The 19,143-nt window shown below is 41.4% G+C and overlaps 1 protein-coding gene across 2 annotated transcripts in view; it reads left to right on the forward strand.

Moving 5' to 3' along the window:
• The window catches only part of adcy8 (adenylate cyclase 8 (brain)), a 136,040-nt gene that overhangs the window by 49,369 nt on the left and 67,528 nt on the right, over positions 1-19,143 (forward strand). For both annotated transcript variants that reach the window (XM_062023046.1, XM_062023047.1), the window contains exons 2-7: positions 12,329-12,478; positions 16,240-16,370; positions 16,613-16,724; positions 18,285-18,412; positions 18,582-18,740; positions 18,798-19,068. In XM_062023046.1, coding sequence (XP_061879030.1) covers positions 12,329-12,478; positions 16,240-16,370; positions 16,613-16,724; positions 18,285-18,412; positions 18,582-18,740; positions 18,798-19,068 — 951 coding nt within the window. The remainder of the gene's footprint in view (positions 1-12,328; positions 12,479-16,239; positions 16,371-16,612; positions 16,725-18,284; positions 18,413-18,581; positions 18,741-18,797; positions 19,069-19,143) is intronic.

A 19,143-nucleotide genomic window follows, 5' to 3' on the forward strand; every position in this document is an offset into this window, starting at 1 on the left:
ATACTCTGTGTGCTTTTTGAGGCATGGCGTCCTGCAGCAGGAGCAGACCGCCCACTACCAACGAACGACCACCTGCTCTAACGTCACATGACATTGTGTGTGACTTACGTTCCTCTCACTGAGGACGCTCGTCTCACAGGCTTACAAATTCTCTCAGCTGGGAAGGCCCCGACTTTTTTTTTATATGTTAACAAAGGCTGCTCATTTCCAAGGACCAATAATAATAATGCCACATGTGCCCATTGACACATTTAATCGGATTAAAAGCCTAACTGGAATAAAAATTCTTCATGTAAACACGGCATTCGGAATATTCTGAACCGATCACACTTTCGGATCAGAATTTCATTCTGATCGAGACGGGCGGTTTATGCCAAGTCATGAAAACACATCCTCCAAAATTCGGGTTTGAATTATCCTTACCGTGCAAGTCTTTGATATCAATCAATCAATGTTTATTTATATAGCCCTAAATCACAAGTGTCTCAAAGGGCTGCACAAGCCACAACGACATCCTCGGTTCAGATCGCACATCGGGGCAAGGAAAAACTCAACCCAGTGGTATGACAATGAGAAACCTTGGAGAGGACCGCAGATGTGGGCGACGATGTGGATCTAGCATAATATTGTGAAAGTCCAGTCCATAGTGGATCTAACATAATAGTGAGAGTCCAGTCTATAGTGGGGCCAGCAGGTGACCATCTCGAGCGGAGACAGGTCAGCAGCGCAGAGGGGGGAGGGGGGTCAGAGCAGAAAAGAAAAGAAACGGCAGATCAACTGGTCTAAAAGGGGGGTCTATTTAAAGGCTAGAGTATACAAATGAGTTTTAAGATGGGACTTAAATGCTTCTAGTATATGAGCTACTCTTCGGTGGTAGAGGCGGTACTAAATGTAATAGTCTCGGAACGAAGTGATTGTCTTGCTGCTGTCTCCCCTGATTCAACATCTACTGAAGTATGCTGTTGAGTTTGTTGCTTTAAAACGAAACTGGCAAAAACAAAAGTATGGTATGAAGGGTCACTTGTCGATGTAACAATAAAAGAAGGGATCCAGTTGCCGTCTCAACGAGCTGCTTTATGTACGACATTATAGCTACTCCAAGTGCTAACTGCAAACCTCAGACACATACACAGAATGTCATAACATGAAGACGTGCGGCAACTTGTACATACATAAATGGCACAGAACAGCTTCATTTCAAAAAGAGAGGTAAAGCAAAAGTAGTGAACAGAAGGAAAACATTTTTAAATAAATACTGTGATAACGTCAGACAAGCAGAAATGCACAAAGCCATGTTTGTTTACAGTGAAAGTCGATTTTTTTCAATTAAATTTTTTTTTTTTAACGGAAATGGATTGGGTGGTCAGTTGTCTTCACTTCTGGTTTGTGTTCCGTCGCGCGGGTTTCGCTTCCACTTGTGTGTAGGTATGTGTATGTGTAAGTATGCATGTATGTATGTAGGTATGTGTGTATATGTATGTATATTTGTGTATATATATATATATATATATATATATATATATATATATACATGCATATATATGTGTGTGTATGTATGTATATATATAACTACATGTATTTTTGGTGGGCGCTCTCGGGGCCTCAGGCTACTGCAGCCGGGCTGCGTGTCTGGGGCCCCTGGGTCCCACCGTTCACCCCTTCTGGATGCCGTCCTGGTTGGGGCCTGCTGGGTCTAGTTCCCGCGTCTATCATGGCAGCTCGGTGCACTGCAGGGTATTCTGCAGTGCTGTAAGGCAGCCAGCTGCTGGGTAGTGACCTTGTGTGTCAGCGTGTCTGTGATCTCCTTTTTTTTTTTTTTGCCCCCTCTTTCTCTTCCCTCAGGGGGAAGATCTGCCCATGCACTATCGTTGGGGTCCCTGCAGGTGGGGTGGGTGGTTCCCATGGCCCCGTGTTGGGCGGTCCTGCGGCGGTCGACTTGGGTGGGGCGGCCTACGGCGGGCCCCGCCATGCTCTCCTGGAGCGGGGGGGGGGGGGGGGGGGGGGGGGGCTTGTGGGGGCCCGGTTGCTGGTGGGGCGGGGCGGTCTTCCCGTCCGGCTGCGGGGGAGGTCTTTGGTCCCCTCGGGGCGGGGACCAAAGACCTGCATTCGGGCGGAAGGCGGGGTACACCCTGGACAAGTCGCCACCTCATCGCAGGGCCAACACAGATAGACAGACAACATTCACACACTAGGGCCAATTTAGTGTGGCCATTCAACCTATCCCCAGGTGCATGTCTTTGGGAGGTTGAAGGAAGCCGGAGTACCTGGAGGAAACCCACGCAGTCACATGCAAAATCCACACAGAAAGATCCCGAGCCGAGGATCAAACCCAGGACCTTCGTATTGTGTGGCACAATACAAAGGTCCTTCTTTTCAGCAACTTTGTAATACATTTTCACTCCGTAAGCAACATCTTTTTAGTTATGTACGGCTGCGCAGTTTTGTTTGTAATACTTTCCCCAGATTCCCAAACTTACCAACTGACACAGTTTTAGATGCGTTTTTGACACCACTTCCGACTTTAAAAGAATCAATAACTCATATTTACAATCACATTTTTCATTTAAGCCCTGAGTCTGTAAATTCAATTAAGTCACTTTAGGAGGGTGACTTAGGAGTGACCCTAACTGAGGGAAGCTGGACAGAGATTTTAAGCAGAGTTCATTAAGTCTTCTATTTGTGCAAGACACAGGCTTATTCAATGCAAGCTAATATATCGTACATATTATACCAAGGTCCGAGTGGCTAAGGTGCATGACGGAATATTAGTATTATGTGTGATAGACTACAGCTAACTTAATCCAGTACATACATTTTGGCTTTGCCCATCCCTGTGCAGTTATTGGACTGACATTTTTAATACTTTGTCTTTGGTAATTGGCAAAAAAATGTAATCCATTCCTCTAAACCAGGGGTGTCAAACTCATTTTAGATCGGGGGCCACATGGAGAAAAATCTACTCCCAAGTGGGCCGGACTGGTAAAAATCCCGGCACGATAACTTAAAAATAAAGACAACTTCAGATTGTTTTCTTTGTTTAAAAATAGAACAAGCACACTCTGAAACTGTACAAATCGTAATGTTGTTGGGTTTTTTTACACTTACATATGCACATACATTAATAGTATTCTATCTTTATTTGTCGCTATTTATACTTTCTGAATAAATTATGTGATAATGTTCATCAGTCAACTCATTGGTGTTAATTTTCAATTTATCAATATAAAAAAAAATAATATCAAAATGAAATTACAGGATGTTATTTATGTAGTTTGCTCATTTTCCTCTACTGGTGCACTAACATCATGTGGTTTATATTTTTTACATATGTAGTATAATCTACAAAGATACAAAGAATTGCTATAGAGACACCTAGTGGACACATTTAGAACAGCGGTTTCATTCATTCATTTATACTTAGCAAACTCATCCCATGGGCCGGATAAAACCTGTTCGCGGGCCTGATTTGGCCCGCTGGCCGTAGGTTTGACACCCATGCTCTAAGCGGACTATTTGGGGTAGACCCTTTGTCATCTTCTCTTTGCAAATCCAAAAAGAACTTGGTAGCATTTCCTAATTTGTTAGCGAGAAGACCCAATATGCTAAACTGGAAGGCTGCAACGCCTCCCTGCCACATTCACTGGATTAGAGTTATTGTTTATGTCCTTAAATTGGAGAAAATTGGGCTGACATTCAATGGTTGTTGTGCAAAAATTTCAAGAAGTATGGGTTGCGTTCCTAAAATATGTAAAAGAGACAGATCTCCAATTTGAACCCGACTGAAAAGTAATTGAAATGTAAATAATTAATGAGCCTTTTGTTTGCTTTTGTGTATTGCTGCACCGTGTAGGGGCCATTCAGGAGTGCAGTTGTCTGTGGCTTCAAGTCAATATTTGCCTGTACTTATTTGACTGATGTTTTGGTTGTGTCTTTTCTTTTTTGTTAGTTTATATATATATATATATATATATATATATATATATATATATATATATATATATATATATATATATATATATATATATATATATATATATATGTTGTGGAATAGCCTTCATTTCTAAGAACAAGAATAGACTGTCGAGTTTCAGTTTCAGATGAAAGTTCTCTTTTTCTGGCCATTTTGAGCGTTTAATTGACCCCACAAATGTGATGCTCCAGAAACTCAATCTGCTCAAAGGAAGGTCAGTTTTGTAGCTTTTGTAATGAGCTAAACTGTTTTCAGATGTGTGAACATGATTTCACAAGGGTTTTCTAATCATCAATTAGCCTTCTGAGCCAATGAGCAAACACATTGTACCATTAGAACACGGGAGTGATAGTTGCTGGAAATGGGCCTTTATACACCTATGTAGATATTGCACCAAAAACCAGACATTTGCAGCTAGAATAGTCATTTACCACATTAGCAATGTATAGAGTTTATTTCTTTAAAGTTAAGACTAGTTTAAAGTTATCTTCATTGAAAAGTACAGTGCTTTTCCTTCAAAAATAAGGACATTTCAATGTGACCCCAAACTTTTGAACAGTACACAAAAATTTCAGTTCGGTACGTACCTCGGTTTAGAGGTCACAGTTCGGTTCATTTTCGGTACAGTAAGAAAACAACAATATATACATTTTTGGTTATTTATTTATCAAATTTGTATACAATGGCATAACATACATATACACACAGGGTCCATTGCCAGGGTTAACGTGGTCAACATATATAAAATAAAAACTAAATAAGATAAGGCTCAGAATGGTTTCTTAACAAAACCTTTCTACATATAAAGTGTAACACTAAATGGTAACACCCCAATAAGTTGTTCAACTTGTTTAAGTCGGGGTCCACGTTAATCAACATTAAACTGCCTCAAATTGTTGCTCAGATTAAATAAAATGACAAAACTTTTCTTCTACGTATAAAAAGTGCAACATTAAACAGTTTCAAGTCAACTCAGCCTCAGATTAACTTTTCTTCTCCCCAGCCTTGCTAACTTGGCAGTAAGAGGATATATGGGCTCATTGTTTTTCCACCATAGAAGTGGGTCAAAATCTAGATTTTAATGCAATATGGACTTATATCTGCTGCTATAAAAACATTTGTTATTGCTTTAGCCCTGCCTGACTCGCCGAGGAGAGGCTGCTTGAATGCGGTGGTGACGCTTCAAATGGGTTAGCATGTGTTATGAGAGTAGCGTATGTGTGTGGGTGGCCCTTTAATATGTGACATGTGTGGGCGAGCGAGGTAAGGGAGCGGTAGCATGAGTGCGGGGAGTGGCTAGTGTTTTGTTGGATTGGCTGTGTGCAAGACCTCAATAAAGCCACGATTTGCAACTAATCGCCGGACTCGTCATTTACCCTGGAGTCCGTAGCTGTGGAGACCCACTGCCGGGTAGAGTGAAGGGTGTTGCCCCCGAGAATACATCGGCCCTGGAGGAGTGTCTCCCCTGCGCTCCTCGACTACGGTCTGGGAGACGGAAGCAGGAAAGGTGCAACACATGTTTGACGTGTTGTCAGAAGCAGCTGCTGAACAATGTCGGCAAACCTCCGTCCTCCATTGTTGTATCGCGCAGCCAAAGTGTTCCCAAACGGGAGATCTTAATGAGGTGGGAGGGTCTTCCAGCTCTGGCTTTTACATGTTGTCCTAGCCCGGTTGCTGCTAGCATGTGTACTCGTTCGGTACACCTCCGAATCGAACCGAAACCCCCGTACCGAAACGGTTCAATACAAATACACGTACCGTTACACCCCTAATATATATATATATATGTGTGTGTGTATGTATGTATGTATGTGTATATACCTGTATGTGTGTGTGTATATATATATATATATATATATATATATATATATATATATATATATATATATATATATATATATATATATATATATATATATATATATATATATATATATATATATATATATATATATATATATATATATGTATATGTATATATATATACTGTATATTCAGTTTCTACAAACATTTGTGAAAGAATGGGCCGCTCTCAGGAGTTCAGTGATTTCCAGCGTGGAACTGTCATAGGATGCCACCTGTGCAACAAATCCATTCGATCCCTAGGGGTTCAGTGAGTCAGCCTCAGGGGTTCGGCGGAGCCTTCGCCGCGGCAGTCAAGACACACCCGACTCATCGTGTAAATAAAAACTTCTCCATATCGGCGTATCATGGATACAGCAACAGCAGAAGTCACACTGATTTGCAGGTGTGTAATTTGTTGTTAGTTCATGCACTGTTGGTTTTGTTCTTTGAACAAGGTAATGTTCATGCACGGTTAATATTGTGCACCAGGAAAAAAAACATATAACTTTGTCTTGAATTTGAAAAAAAAAAAAAAATTTCACAAAAGAAGGGTTTGGTGAATGCGCATATGAAACTGGTGGGGTTCGGAACCTCCAACAAGGTTAAGAACCACTGGTTTAATATGTTTGTGTTGATGTTTCACTGATGAGAGTATTTGGTGAACATCGTTTTGTCCTACTAATTTCGGCGGTTCTTGAACTCCCCATAGTGTGGACTGTGACGCAACAGTTTGTTTACATGTAAAATCTTCCACTCCTTCTTTGTCTCAGTTTGTCCACCAAAATTGTTATCCTGTGCGTTAATGCACAAAAGTGTGCTTTGTTGACGTTATTGACTTGTTGGAGTGCTAATCAGGCATATTTGGTCAGTGAATGACTGCTAATCCATGCTAACATGCTATTTAGGCTACATGTTGTGTACATATTGCATCATTATGCCTCATTTGTATGTATATATGAGCTCATTTAATATCCTTTACTTTTATCCTCTTTGTATATCATTTATATTTGCATGTCTCATGACACATTATCTGTATGTAATATTGGCTGCATTTCTCATAGTTGTTTGTGTGCCATGTTGTTCCAGACCACAGCAAACATTACCTAGCTTGCCAAAGATTGTAATAAATCTATTAAAAGAAGAAAGCCTTAACTTGGAAAAACACATCCATACCTTTGGCCATTCAAAGCCAGTAATTTCCAGGAGTTATCCCACCTTCTAAGTAGCCGCTGATTTGGTTTCTAATGTTGTAAAAATGTGTAGAATAAATATTACATTTCAACATTTCTGTCAACGAAGATTTGCTTCAGCCGACACATAGTCTTTTTGATAGTCAGCTATTATAGCTAATATAGACACTTACGTCATGTGTTGCCTTAATTATAACACTTATAAACAGCTTTTCATTTTTTGCGGCTCCAGACAGATTAGATTTTTGTATTTTTGGTCCAATATGGCTCTTTCTGTCATGATCCGTGGCCTGGATCATGTTTTTGTTATTTTCTGTTAGTTTTGGACTCCCTTAGTTCCTGTTGTTGTGCACCCTTGAGTTTGTTTTAGTTACCATGGTTACTTATTATTTTCACCTGCCTCTAATTGGTGTTCGGGACGCTCACCTGTTTCCCGAGCACTAATCAGAGGCATTATTTAAGCCTGCCTTTGCCGGTCAGTCGGCCTGGTTTCTTTGTTTGCTTCATGCTACTATTACGTGAGTATCGCTTGTCTCTAGTCCATGCTAAGTGTTAGCCCTAGCGTCCAGTGCGATAGGCACGTTTTTCCTCTGGCTTGTTTTCTGTTTTTGGTACCTGTGTGATCTGTACGAATAAATCATGTTCCTACCTGCACGTCCTGTCCGGAGTGGTCCGTCTGCATCACGGGGAACAAACCTTGCAGCAAGCTGCGACCCCCCCACACATAACACTTTCAACATTTTGGGTTGACATCTCACATCACATGGACAAAGATAAGACCTTCTGGAGGAAAGTTCTGTGGTCAGATGAAACAAAAAATGTAGCTGTTTGGCCACAACACCCAGCAATATGTTTGGAGGAAAAAAGGTGAGGCCTTTAATCCCAGGAACACCATTCCTACCGTCAAGCATGGTGGTGGTAGTATAGTTATATATATATAGTATATAGTATACCCTGGGCCTGTTTTGCTGCCAATGGAACTGGTGCTTCACGGAGGGTAAATGGGACAATGAAAAAGGAGGATTACCTCCAAATTCTTCAGGACAACCTGAAATCATCAGCCCGGAGGTTGGGTCTTGGGTGCAGTTGGGTGTTTCAACAGGACAATGACCCAAAACACACGTCAAAAGTGGTAAAGGAATGGCTAAATCAGGCTGGAACTAAGGTTTTAGAATGGCCTTCCCAATGTCCTGACTTAAATGTGTGGACAATGCTGAAGAAAAAAGTCCATGTCAGAAAACCAACAAATTTAGCAGAACTGCACCAATTTGTCAAGAGGAGTGGTCAAAAATTCAACCAGAAGCTTGTGGATGGCTACCAAAAACGCCTTAGTGCAGTGAAACTTGCCAAGGGACATGTAACCAAATATTAACATTGCTGTATGTATACTTTTGACCCAGCAGATTTGGTCACATTTTCAGTAGACCCATAATAAATTCATAAAAGAACCAAACTTCATGAATTTTTTTAGTGACCAACAAGTATGTGCTCCTATCACTCCATCACAAAAATATAAGAGTTGTAGAAATGATTGGAAACTCAAGACAGCCATGCCATTATGTTCTTTACAAGTGTATGTAAACTTTTGACCACGACTGCAGGTGTATAATTATTTTTAAAAAACGTGTTTGGTCTGTGTGTGTTGTTTCATGTCACTGAAGTCACAGCAGGCCGCCTCTTTGTGGGCCAACTCCAAGCATCCTCTGTGACTTTTGGCAGGGAACTAGTAGAAGACCTGCCCAGGCTCGTCTGACATGCAAATTACCCCAGGAGCGTGTGACTGTGTTTTAGTGTGTGTGTGTGTGTGTGTGTGTGTGTGTGTGTGTGTGTGTGTGTCACGGCTTAAAACGTGGCGATGCTGCCTGCACCGTCTTACGTCATGGGTAGTGGACGGTGTAATGTGACCCACCTGCCATCACAGCCAAGGTAAAGAGAAGAAGCAACGTCAAGAGACGCATTGTAATGTGATACTGGTGCACTTGCAGGCTTGCACGCAGTGCTCTACTGAGATCCTAATACCACGCACTGAACAGCGTGTGCAAACTATAACTTTCTGTGTTCTATTAGTGGGAGCGTTGCGAGTGATCTACTAAGACTGTGTGTACATTTGCTAACGAGTGGTACGATAAAACGAGTGGTGTTTACGGCGGTCACGTCGACATGTACGCGCAGGGAGCGCGTGCACACATACAAAAGCAGTCCAAGGGAAGCAATGAACAATTTGCAGTCATCTTGTTATGATAGAATACACATTTAAATGCAGCTACTACTAACTATCCAAATTGGTATCATTAGCTATCAACACCCAAAGCTAATGCGTGTGCATGTGTTACGTAGTTACGTCATTAGAGTCAGTAGAGACTCCTCCCACCCCCACCAAGGACTGTTTTCACTGCTGGACTCTGGAAAGAGGTTCCACAGCCTCCGTAGCAGCTTCTTCCCTCAGGCCATAAGACTCTTGAACAATGTTCCCTCTAATTTTTCATGTGTGTGAGCAAACGCAAAAACTCCCAGAGCATTCTGTGGAGCCCATGTGAGCAACATCAGACGTGCACACTGTGGCTACACCGGCAGCACATCTGTCCCAAACCTGACTAAATAACAAGTTCAATCTCCATCCATCCATCCATTTTCAACCGCTTGTCCCTTTCGGGGTCGCTGGAACCTATCTCAGCTGCATTCGGGCGGAAGGCGGGGTACACCCTGGACAAGTCCCCATCTCATCACAGGGCCAACACAGATAGACAGACAACATTCTCTTATTATTATAATCAAATGACGGCAGTCATTTCCATGAGGTTATTTTCTAATATAATTGTTTAGGCCCACTTACAATGACAATAACAAAAAATATTGTTTTTTTTTCATGAACTGTGTACTTGTATTGTTTGTCTGGGTGGAGGTCCTGCTTTGGAAATAATTTGTACCCCTTTCAGACATTGCATTTAGTTCCCATTAAAACATTCACATGTTGCACAATGAGATGTAAGCAGGGGATCATGTGTACACTCCTGCAACTTCCTGTTTGTAAAAAATATATTTTTATTAGTATCTATTTAATATACTAACAGCATTTCATGATTAATATTTATAAATTAAGATTCCTAATAAATGACACTAGAATAAGCACACATTTGATTGGTAAATCATAGTGTAATGACCTGGAATGACACTTTATGTGTGGTGTTGGAGTTGTCCGACTTTTTGTGTGGCTGTAAACGCATTATTGGCTAAGTGCCATATGTGCATGTGTTGGCGCAAGCAAGAAAGAACGAGCGGCTGCTGTTGATATAACAAAGTTGTTTTTGGTCTGGTTTGTACTGCAGAAAATGACCACTTTTGCTAGATATCATTTTTTTTACTAATGTTTTGGTGATGTGTTTATGGCCGACAATAAAGAATTTTGCTCAGTAAAGTGATCGATGGAATTCATGTCCTCAGAGCGTCTCGACAGACGTTACAATATTTGAACAATGATGACGAAAACTGTTTTCTCTGTAGTGTCCATGTGTCGAAAATTGTTATGCGCTTATTTTTTTATTTGATTTTGTGCGTGGCATAGATTTGCCGTGCGCAGAGGACGCTTGAGCAGTGCGCAATTGCACAGGCACCTTAGAGGGAACATTGCTCTTGAACGCATCATAATAATCCCCTCAATTCCCTCAAACGGATTAACTCGCTGGACTATAAAAAACAATATAACATAAACGTGGATGCATATGCAAAAGTGCAATATATTTATCTGTACAGTAATCTATCTATTTATATCTGCACCTTCTTTTGTAAATGCAAACACTCTGCACCTTATTGCTCTTTTATCCTGCACTACCACGAGCTAATGCAACAACATTTTGTTCTTATCTGTACTGTAAAGTTCAAATTTGAATGACAATAAAGGAAGTCTAAGTGTAATTACACCATAGAAGATGTAAGAGTGCGGGATATATGACACTTGAAATACATTGGAAAGTTAGCGCCCTCTCGGAATCTGTGTAAATGTTGCAAACAGCCCCTTTGAATCATCCAGCAGCTATAAAATTCTGATATAAATGACACGTAGGAGAGAGGATTCTCTGTCCATTGTCTGTCTTTCTCACAGCCAATTGTACATTATTTTATTTTATACTTTTATAACACTGCACTGTAAACCCGAATAAGTAAGCTGAACTCAAAAACAGTGAGGCAATCGGTTGCCACATATTTTTTGAGTTCACAAACTCAAATATTTGAGTATATAAGATCGCAAATATTTGGAGTTTATGTTAAATGTACTTTTAAATTATAATTGAATTAAAGTTACCAATTAAGCCAACTCAAAAATGTTCCTCCTCGTGTCTGCTGCCTGAAGAGGAAGTGCACGCAAATGCCACAAAATAAAAGCACTTCCTCTGAGTGTGTGTAAGAATTCCCCTCCAAGGTTTCTCATTGTCCCATAGGGTTATAATAAATGATAAATGGGTTATACTTGTGTAGCGCTTTTCTACCTTCAAGGTACTCAAAGCGCTTTGACAGTATTTCCACATTCACCCATTCACACACACATTCACACACTGATGGAGGGAGCTGCCATGCAAGGCGCTAACCAGCAGCCATCAGGAGCAAGGGTGAAGTGTCTTGCCCAAGGACACAACGGACGTGACTAGGATGGTAGAAGGTGGGGATTGAACCCCAGTAACCAGCAACCCTCCCATTGCTGGAACGACCACTCTACCAACTTCGCCACGCCTTGAGTTTTTCCTTGCCCTGATGTGGGATCTGAGCCGAGGATGTCGTTGTGGCTTGTGCAGCCCTTTGAGACACTTGTGATTTAGGGCTTTATAAATAAACATTGATTGATTGATTGATAATTTATACATACATACACACACAGAGTATAATAACAATACAAATCTATAGTGCAATTGATTCATTCATTTATTCTTGATTCGATTTAATGATTTGTTCTTTCAAAATAAGACAAAATTATGTTTAATCCACTGAGTTTTAAGTAACTGTGAGTTAATTATTTTAAGTAGCAGTTACATAATCTGCAAACAAGTTAATACTAATTAAAAATAACAAGTTTAATAAACTTAAAAAGAAGGAAAATGTTACTCACACTCAACATTTTTAAGTAAGTACAACTTTTAACAACTTTTTAAGTTTACAAAACTTATTGTAATTAATTATTTTGAGCATTTGGGTTTACATAATATGTTTCTATTATACATGTATAATAGAAAAATATTATTTATTTTATGGTTTTATATTTCATTTCATTGTCCCCGGTCTACCTTTTTTGCAGTGTGCGCATTGTGACCCACTGTGTGTTTGTGTTTTCCAGGTGGCGGCTCAGACCGTGTTGTTCATGTGCATGAACACGGCCGGGATCTTCATCAGTTACCTGTCGGACCGGGCGCAGCGTCAGGCCTTCCTGGAGACGCGGCGCTGCATCGAGGCTCGCCTGCGTCTGGAGACAGAGAACCAGAGACAGGTGAGTACCACCTGGATGGGAGTGGTGGTCTCCCAACCTGAAGGTTGTTGGGTGGTCCTCAGACCTCCTGTCACCGTGTTAAAATGTTCAAACAATATAAACCGTGTGAAAATATCCTGGAAAAGACTGTCAACCCCAAAGTTCGTCATCAGTCAGTGAATGAGCGAAAAACCTTCGAGCACGTTGACGATCTTGAATGTTGCACCAAGGTTGAACTATTATTAAAGGCCTACTGAAATGAAACTTTCTTATTTAAACGGGGATAGCAGGTCCATTCTATGTGTCATACTTGATCATTTCGCGATATTGCCATATTTTTGCTGAAAGGATTTAGTAGAGAACATCGACGATAAAGTTCGCAACTTTTGGTCGCTGATAAAAAAGCCTTGCCTGTACCGGAAGTAACGTGACGTCACAGGTTGAAGAGCACCTCACATCTGCACATTGTTTACACCAGCAGCGAGAGTGATTCGGACCGAGAAAGCGACGATTACCCCGTTAATTTGAGCGAGGATGAAAGATTTGTGGATGAGGAAAGTGAGAGTGAAGGATTAGAGTGCAGTGCAGGACGTATCTTTTTTCGCTCTGACCGTAACTTAGGTACAAGGGCTCATTGGATTCCACACTTTCTCCTTTTTCTATTGTGGATCACGGATTTGTATTTTAAACCACCTCGGATACTATATCCTCTTGAAAATGAGAGTCGAGAACGCGAAATGGACATTCACAGTGACTTTTATCTCCACGACAATACATCGGCGAAGCACTTTAGCTACGGAGCTACCGTGATAGCATCGTGCTTAACTGCAGATAGAAACAGAAGAAATAAGCCTGACTGGAAGGATAGACAGAAAATCAACAATACTACTATCAGGAGACACCGAACCAAACACTGGACCTGTAACCACACGGTTAATGCTTTCCAGCCTGGCAAAGCTTAACAATGCTGTTGCTAACCACGGCATTGAAGCTAACTTCGCTACGGGATCTCGACAGAGCTATGCTAAAAACATTAGCTCTCCACTTCTGCCAGCCCTCATCTGCTCATCACCACCCGTGCTCACCTGCGTTTCAGCGATCGACGGCACGACGGAGGACTTCACCACGATGATCGGTGCGGTCGGCGGCCCAGAGACGGAGGAAGTCAACCCAGACACCGGTGAGGACAGCGGCGCGGCGGCGGACGGCGTATTAGCTTTCTACGACACCCCGGCCGCCATCAGAGTCGGCAAGAAACATATATTTCCCCAAAGTTACGTACGTGACATGCACATAGCGGCACGCACGTACGGGCAAGCGATCAAATGTTTGGAAGCCAAAGCTGTACTCACGGTAGCGCGTCTGCTATCCAACTCAAAGTCCTCCTGGTTGTGTTGCTGCAGCCAGCCGCTAATACACAGATCCCACCTACAGCTTTCTTCTTTGCAGTCTCCATTGTTAATTGAACAAATTGCAAAAGATTCACCAACACAGATGTCCAGAATACTGTGGAATTATGTGGTGAAAACAGACGACTTAAGCTGGCCACCGTGCTATTTCAAAATGTCTGCTTCAACCCTTGACGTCACGCGCAAACGTCATCATACCGAGACGTTTTCAGACGGATATTTCCCGGAAAATTTAAAATTGCACTTTAAAGTTAACCCGGACGTATTGTCATGTGTTGCAATGTTAAGATTTCATCGTTGATGTATAAACTATCAGACTGCGTGGTCGGTAGTAGTGGCTTTCAGTAGGCCTTTAAATCATGAGACTCTCAGTACATGTTTTAACATTCTTAACATAAGTATAAAAAGAAGCTTGACCCAAGAGGTTGCCCTGTATCTTCATTCAGCTACTTGTCCTTACACACAAACACACAAATCACGGCGCGGTGCACTTCATGTCCAGCGGCGATGTGAAGCGTCTTGAAGCGAGTTTGACGAGAGGAACCAAGCTATTGATGGATTTCTGTTGACAGCACACGATGTTAGCGACTCTGCTAATGAGACTGCTGACGGGAGACAAACATGGACGCCACATCGATCCACTGCCGCCTGTCACACACACACACACACACACACACACACACACACACACACACACACACACACTCACACACACACAAAATGTGAGTGGCGTTGTGTTTACGTAGTGGACAGCGTGCGAGTCCCAGAAAGCTTTTATTATGTCTTGTTTCCACGAAGCCTTCAGGCATGATGAGCTCAGCCATGGTTGAAATGGAAAGAGTAGGCGGGGCTTGAACTTGAGCCAATCACATGTGAGTATGTGTGTAGAGCAGATAAGTGTCATTCTGTGAGAATGTTTCTACAAAAATATTCAAATTTCTTGGCTTTGTGGACCATCACAACTGTTTGTACTAGGGTTGTACGGTATACCGGTATTAGTATAGTACCGCGATGCTAATGAATAATTTTCGGTACAATACAAGCTCTAAAACTTACCAGTCCCACACGCCCCCCCGCGCCCGCGTCAAAGTCACGTCGTGACATTGCTGGTTTACGAGCAGACGAGCATGTTCGGCGGCACACAATCACGGAGTACTTACAAGCAGACACAGCGTGTAGACAGAAAAGGGAGAACGGACGCATTTTGGCTTAAAAACTAAGGATAAAGGTGAAGTTATAACACAGAAACGCCCTCAGGAAGAGGTGATTTAAGACATGGCTAGCTAGCTGCTAACGTCCTCCCGCCGTCGACAGTGTTTTAGCGACTTCTAAATCACTAATCCTCGCCTCCATGGCGACAAATAAAGTACGTTTCTTACAAGTATCATCCCTGCAGGACGAGGAATAGCTAAACATGCTTCACTACACACCGTAGCTCACCGGCATCAAAATGTAAACAAACGCCATTGGTGGATCAACACCTAACATCCACTGTAATGATTTCAAGTACAAGCACGTATCGAGTCGATACTACTATGATTACGTCGATATTTTTTGGCATCTTCTTTCGTCTTTTAAAAATTCATAATAGGACTTTGAATATGACCAATGTATGATCCTGTAACTACTTGGTATCGGGTTGATACCCAAATTTGGGGTATCATCCAAAACTAATGTAAAGTATCAAACAACCGAAGAATAAGTGATTAATACATTTTAACAGAAGTGTAGATAGAACATGTTGAAACGGGAAGTAAGCAGATATTAACAGTAAATGAAAAAGTAGATTAATAATGAAGTTTCTACCATTTGTTCTTAATAATGTTAACAAAATAATAGAATGATAAACGATACAATAAGTTACTGCATACATCAGCAGACTAATTAGGAGCCTTTGTTTGCTTACTTACTACTAAAAGACAAGTGGTCTATTATGTTCACTATTTTATTTAACGACTTAACTGCAATAAAAACATATGTTTAATGTACCCTAATATTTTTTATTCAAATAAAGGCAATAATGCAATTTTTTTGTGGTGCCCTTTATTTAGAAAAGTACCGAAATAATTTTAGTACCGGTACCAAAATATTGGTATTGTTACCATACTAGTTTGTACGTTATCTTGTCGGGTCGGGTGACACTGTCCAGTTCGATCCAGATCCAGTTTGGTCCGAGCCTGAGAGAAACGGGAGATGAGAACTTCTTTCTCTTCATTTAGCTTTTCTTCTTGTTGTTCTTTGTCAACATGCTGTCCAATTGTACTGGACCTGGTAGACACCAGCTTAAAAACAAATCCATCAGAGCCAAACGTGGTGTGTCTTTGTTGTTGAAATGAATTTATTGATGACCTTGTGTTGTTTCCAACCACACAGGAGAGGCTGGTTCTGTCCGTCCTGCCACGGTTTGTGGTTCTGGAAATGATCAACGACATGACCAATGTAGAGGATGAGCACCTCCAGCATCAGTTCCATCGAATCTACATCCACCGCTACGAGAATGTCAGGTGAAGACGACCGCCATGATGCCTGTTAGTGAAGTTAACATGTTCGCGTAGTTACCAGCTCAGTGACAACCTTCAATCACAAGCTCAAGCAAACGTTACCTTGTAATCAGTACTTACACAAGGAGTATGCTGCTGGCGTCTTTGCTCGTGTTATCAAGTGATTGGCTAGTTGAGACCGATGTTAAATAATATTTTGCTTCTTGTGGTCGACATGAAAAATGACATTTCCCCGTTTTATCCAGCATTCTTTTCGCAGACGTTAAAGGTTTCACAAACCTCTCCACCACGCTGTCGGCACAGGAGCTGGTCCGAATGTTGAACGAGCTCTTTGCACGCTTTGACCGCCTTGCACATGTGAGTGTGTGTGTGTGTGTGTGTGTGTTTGCCTCGGTGCGTGTGTGTGTGTGTGTGTGTGTGTGTGTGTGTGTGTGTGTGTGTGTGTGTGTGTGTGTGTGTGTGTGTGTGTGTGTGTGTGTGTGTGTGTGTGTGTGTGTGTGTGTGTGTGTGTTTGTCACATGTGATCACTGCAAACGTCCGCTTATGCTGTTGTCGGAAATATTCCCCATGAAGTCTAAATGTCATTCCTCTAGCTTCGTGCACTTATTCCAGGCTCCGCCCACTCAGAGTGGAGTTCAGTGAGGGTCTTTAAGAAAAGGTAGTCCATTGCAAAGTCACACTCGTAATAAAGTTGACCTCATGAAGAAAAATAAATGTTAGAAAGCAGGAGTGTAAGCAGGAGGTCAATCGCTCTCAATCGGCTGTTTTTTCTTGCACGGATAAGACGTAACAAATAAAATGTGAACGTAAGATGTAAGAAATTAGATGCAACAAATAGGATGTGAAAGTAAGATGAAATGAATAAGATGTAAGAAAAAATATTTCAAAACAAGATGTAACAAATAAGTTGTGAACATAAGATGAAACAAATAAGATGCAATAAATTAGATGTAGTGTTTTAGATGTAGCATATAAGATGTGAAAGTAAGATGTAAAAAATAAGACCTAACAAAAGGATGTGACAAATAGGACATAACTAATAAGACGTAAAAAAAAAAAGATGTAACAAATAAGACTTAACAAATTAAATGTAACAAATAAGACATAACAAATAATATGTAACAAATAAAACAACAAATAAGATGTTACAAATAAGATGTAGTAATTAGGACGTAACAAATAAGGTGGAACAAATAAGATATATAAAAAATATGTGACGATAAGATGTAACAAATGACACTTAAAAATAAGATGTAGCAAATAACATGAAACAAATAAGACATATCAAATTAGGTGTAAAAAATGAGATGTTATAAACAAGACAACAAATCAGGCGTAAAAAATAAGATGTTATAAATAAGACAACAAATAAGGCGTAACAAATAAGATGTAACAATCAAGACAACAAATAAGATGGAATAAATATGACGGGACTACTGGGACTTATTGTGCAACTTATTGTCTTGTAATTAATGTACATCAGAGCTATTCAAATTTTTGTATTTCTTGTATTTAGTGTATTAGATTCAGCAACTAGTGTTTGGATCCCACTGTACGCAATATCTGAAGAGCATGGAAAAAAGCATTTCACTGTGGTGTACTCTGCATGTGACGAATAAACTTTGAACCTTGAACCTTGATGTAACAAATAAGATGGAACAAATAAGACATACAAAAAGATGTGAAAGTAAGACGTAATAAATAACATATCAAATAGGATCTGACAAATAAAACATAAGAAAAGACGTGACTATTAATATGTACCAAATATGAAATGTGAAAATAAGACCTACTAAATAAGATGTGAAAGTAAAATGTAACAAATTCCCTTTATTGTGCGAAATGTTTGTGTGTAAGGCAGGAAGCAATGCATGCTGGGATAAATCACAGGTCATGTGTGTGCATGGTCTCTTGCAGGAGAATCATTGTCTGCGAATAAAGATTCTGGGAGATTGTTACTACTGCGTGTCGGGCCTACCTGAGCCCAGGCAGGATCACGCCCACTGCTGCGTGGAGATGGGCCTCAGCATGATCAAAACCATCAGGTAGGCAGGGGGCGGAGCTACAGCTGTTTAATTTCCCCATGGATCAGTGGCACGATGCTCTTCATTGTTTGTTTCTGGCCCAAAAAGAATTGTTAAGAAGATCTCAGCATCTTTATCTGATTCATCATCTTTCATGAAGTTTGGTCACTCTGATGTTCCTCCCCCTCAGATACGTGCGTTCGCGTACGAAACACGACATCGACATGCGCATCGGGATCCACTCGGGCTCGGTTCTCTGTGGCGTGTTGGGACTCAGGAAGTGGCAGTTTGACGTGTGGTCCTGGGACGTGGACATCGCCAACAAGCTGGAGTCGGGAGGCATCCCAGGGTGAGTGAAGGACCAGCAGAACATTCAAATTTCATTTTCACCTCATTCTCCTCGCAGGCGGATCCACATTTCCAAAGCAGCTTTAGACTGTCTGAACGGTGACTACGAAGTGGAGGAGGGACACGGCAAGGACCGCAACGACTTCCTGCGCCGTCACAACATCGAGACGTACCTCATTAAGCAGCCCGAGGAGAGCCTGCTCACCCTCCCTGAGGACATCATGAAGGAGGCGGCCAGCTCCGCGGACCGCCGGGCCAGCAGCGCCACCTTCAACGAGGCGTCCTGGAGACCGGAACTTCCTTTCGACAACATTGTGGGCAAGCAGAACGTAAGTCCTGGTGCCCCCCAGAGGGGCTTTCCGCCTGTGCTCTCGATCACTCCTCCGTCTTAACGTGTCACTGTA

The sequence above is a fragment of the Entelurus aequoreus genome, linkage group LG16 (assembly GCF_033978785.1).
Source record: "Entelurus aequoreus isolate RoL-2023_Sb linkage group LG16, RoL_Eaeq_v1.1, whole genome shotgun sequence".
Taxonomy (NCBI): Eukaryota; Metazoa; Chordata; class Actinopteri; order Syngnathiformes; family Syngnathidae; genus Entelurus; species Entelurus aequoreus.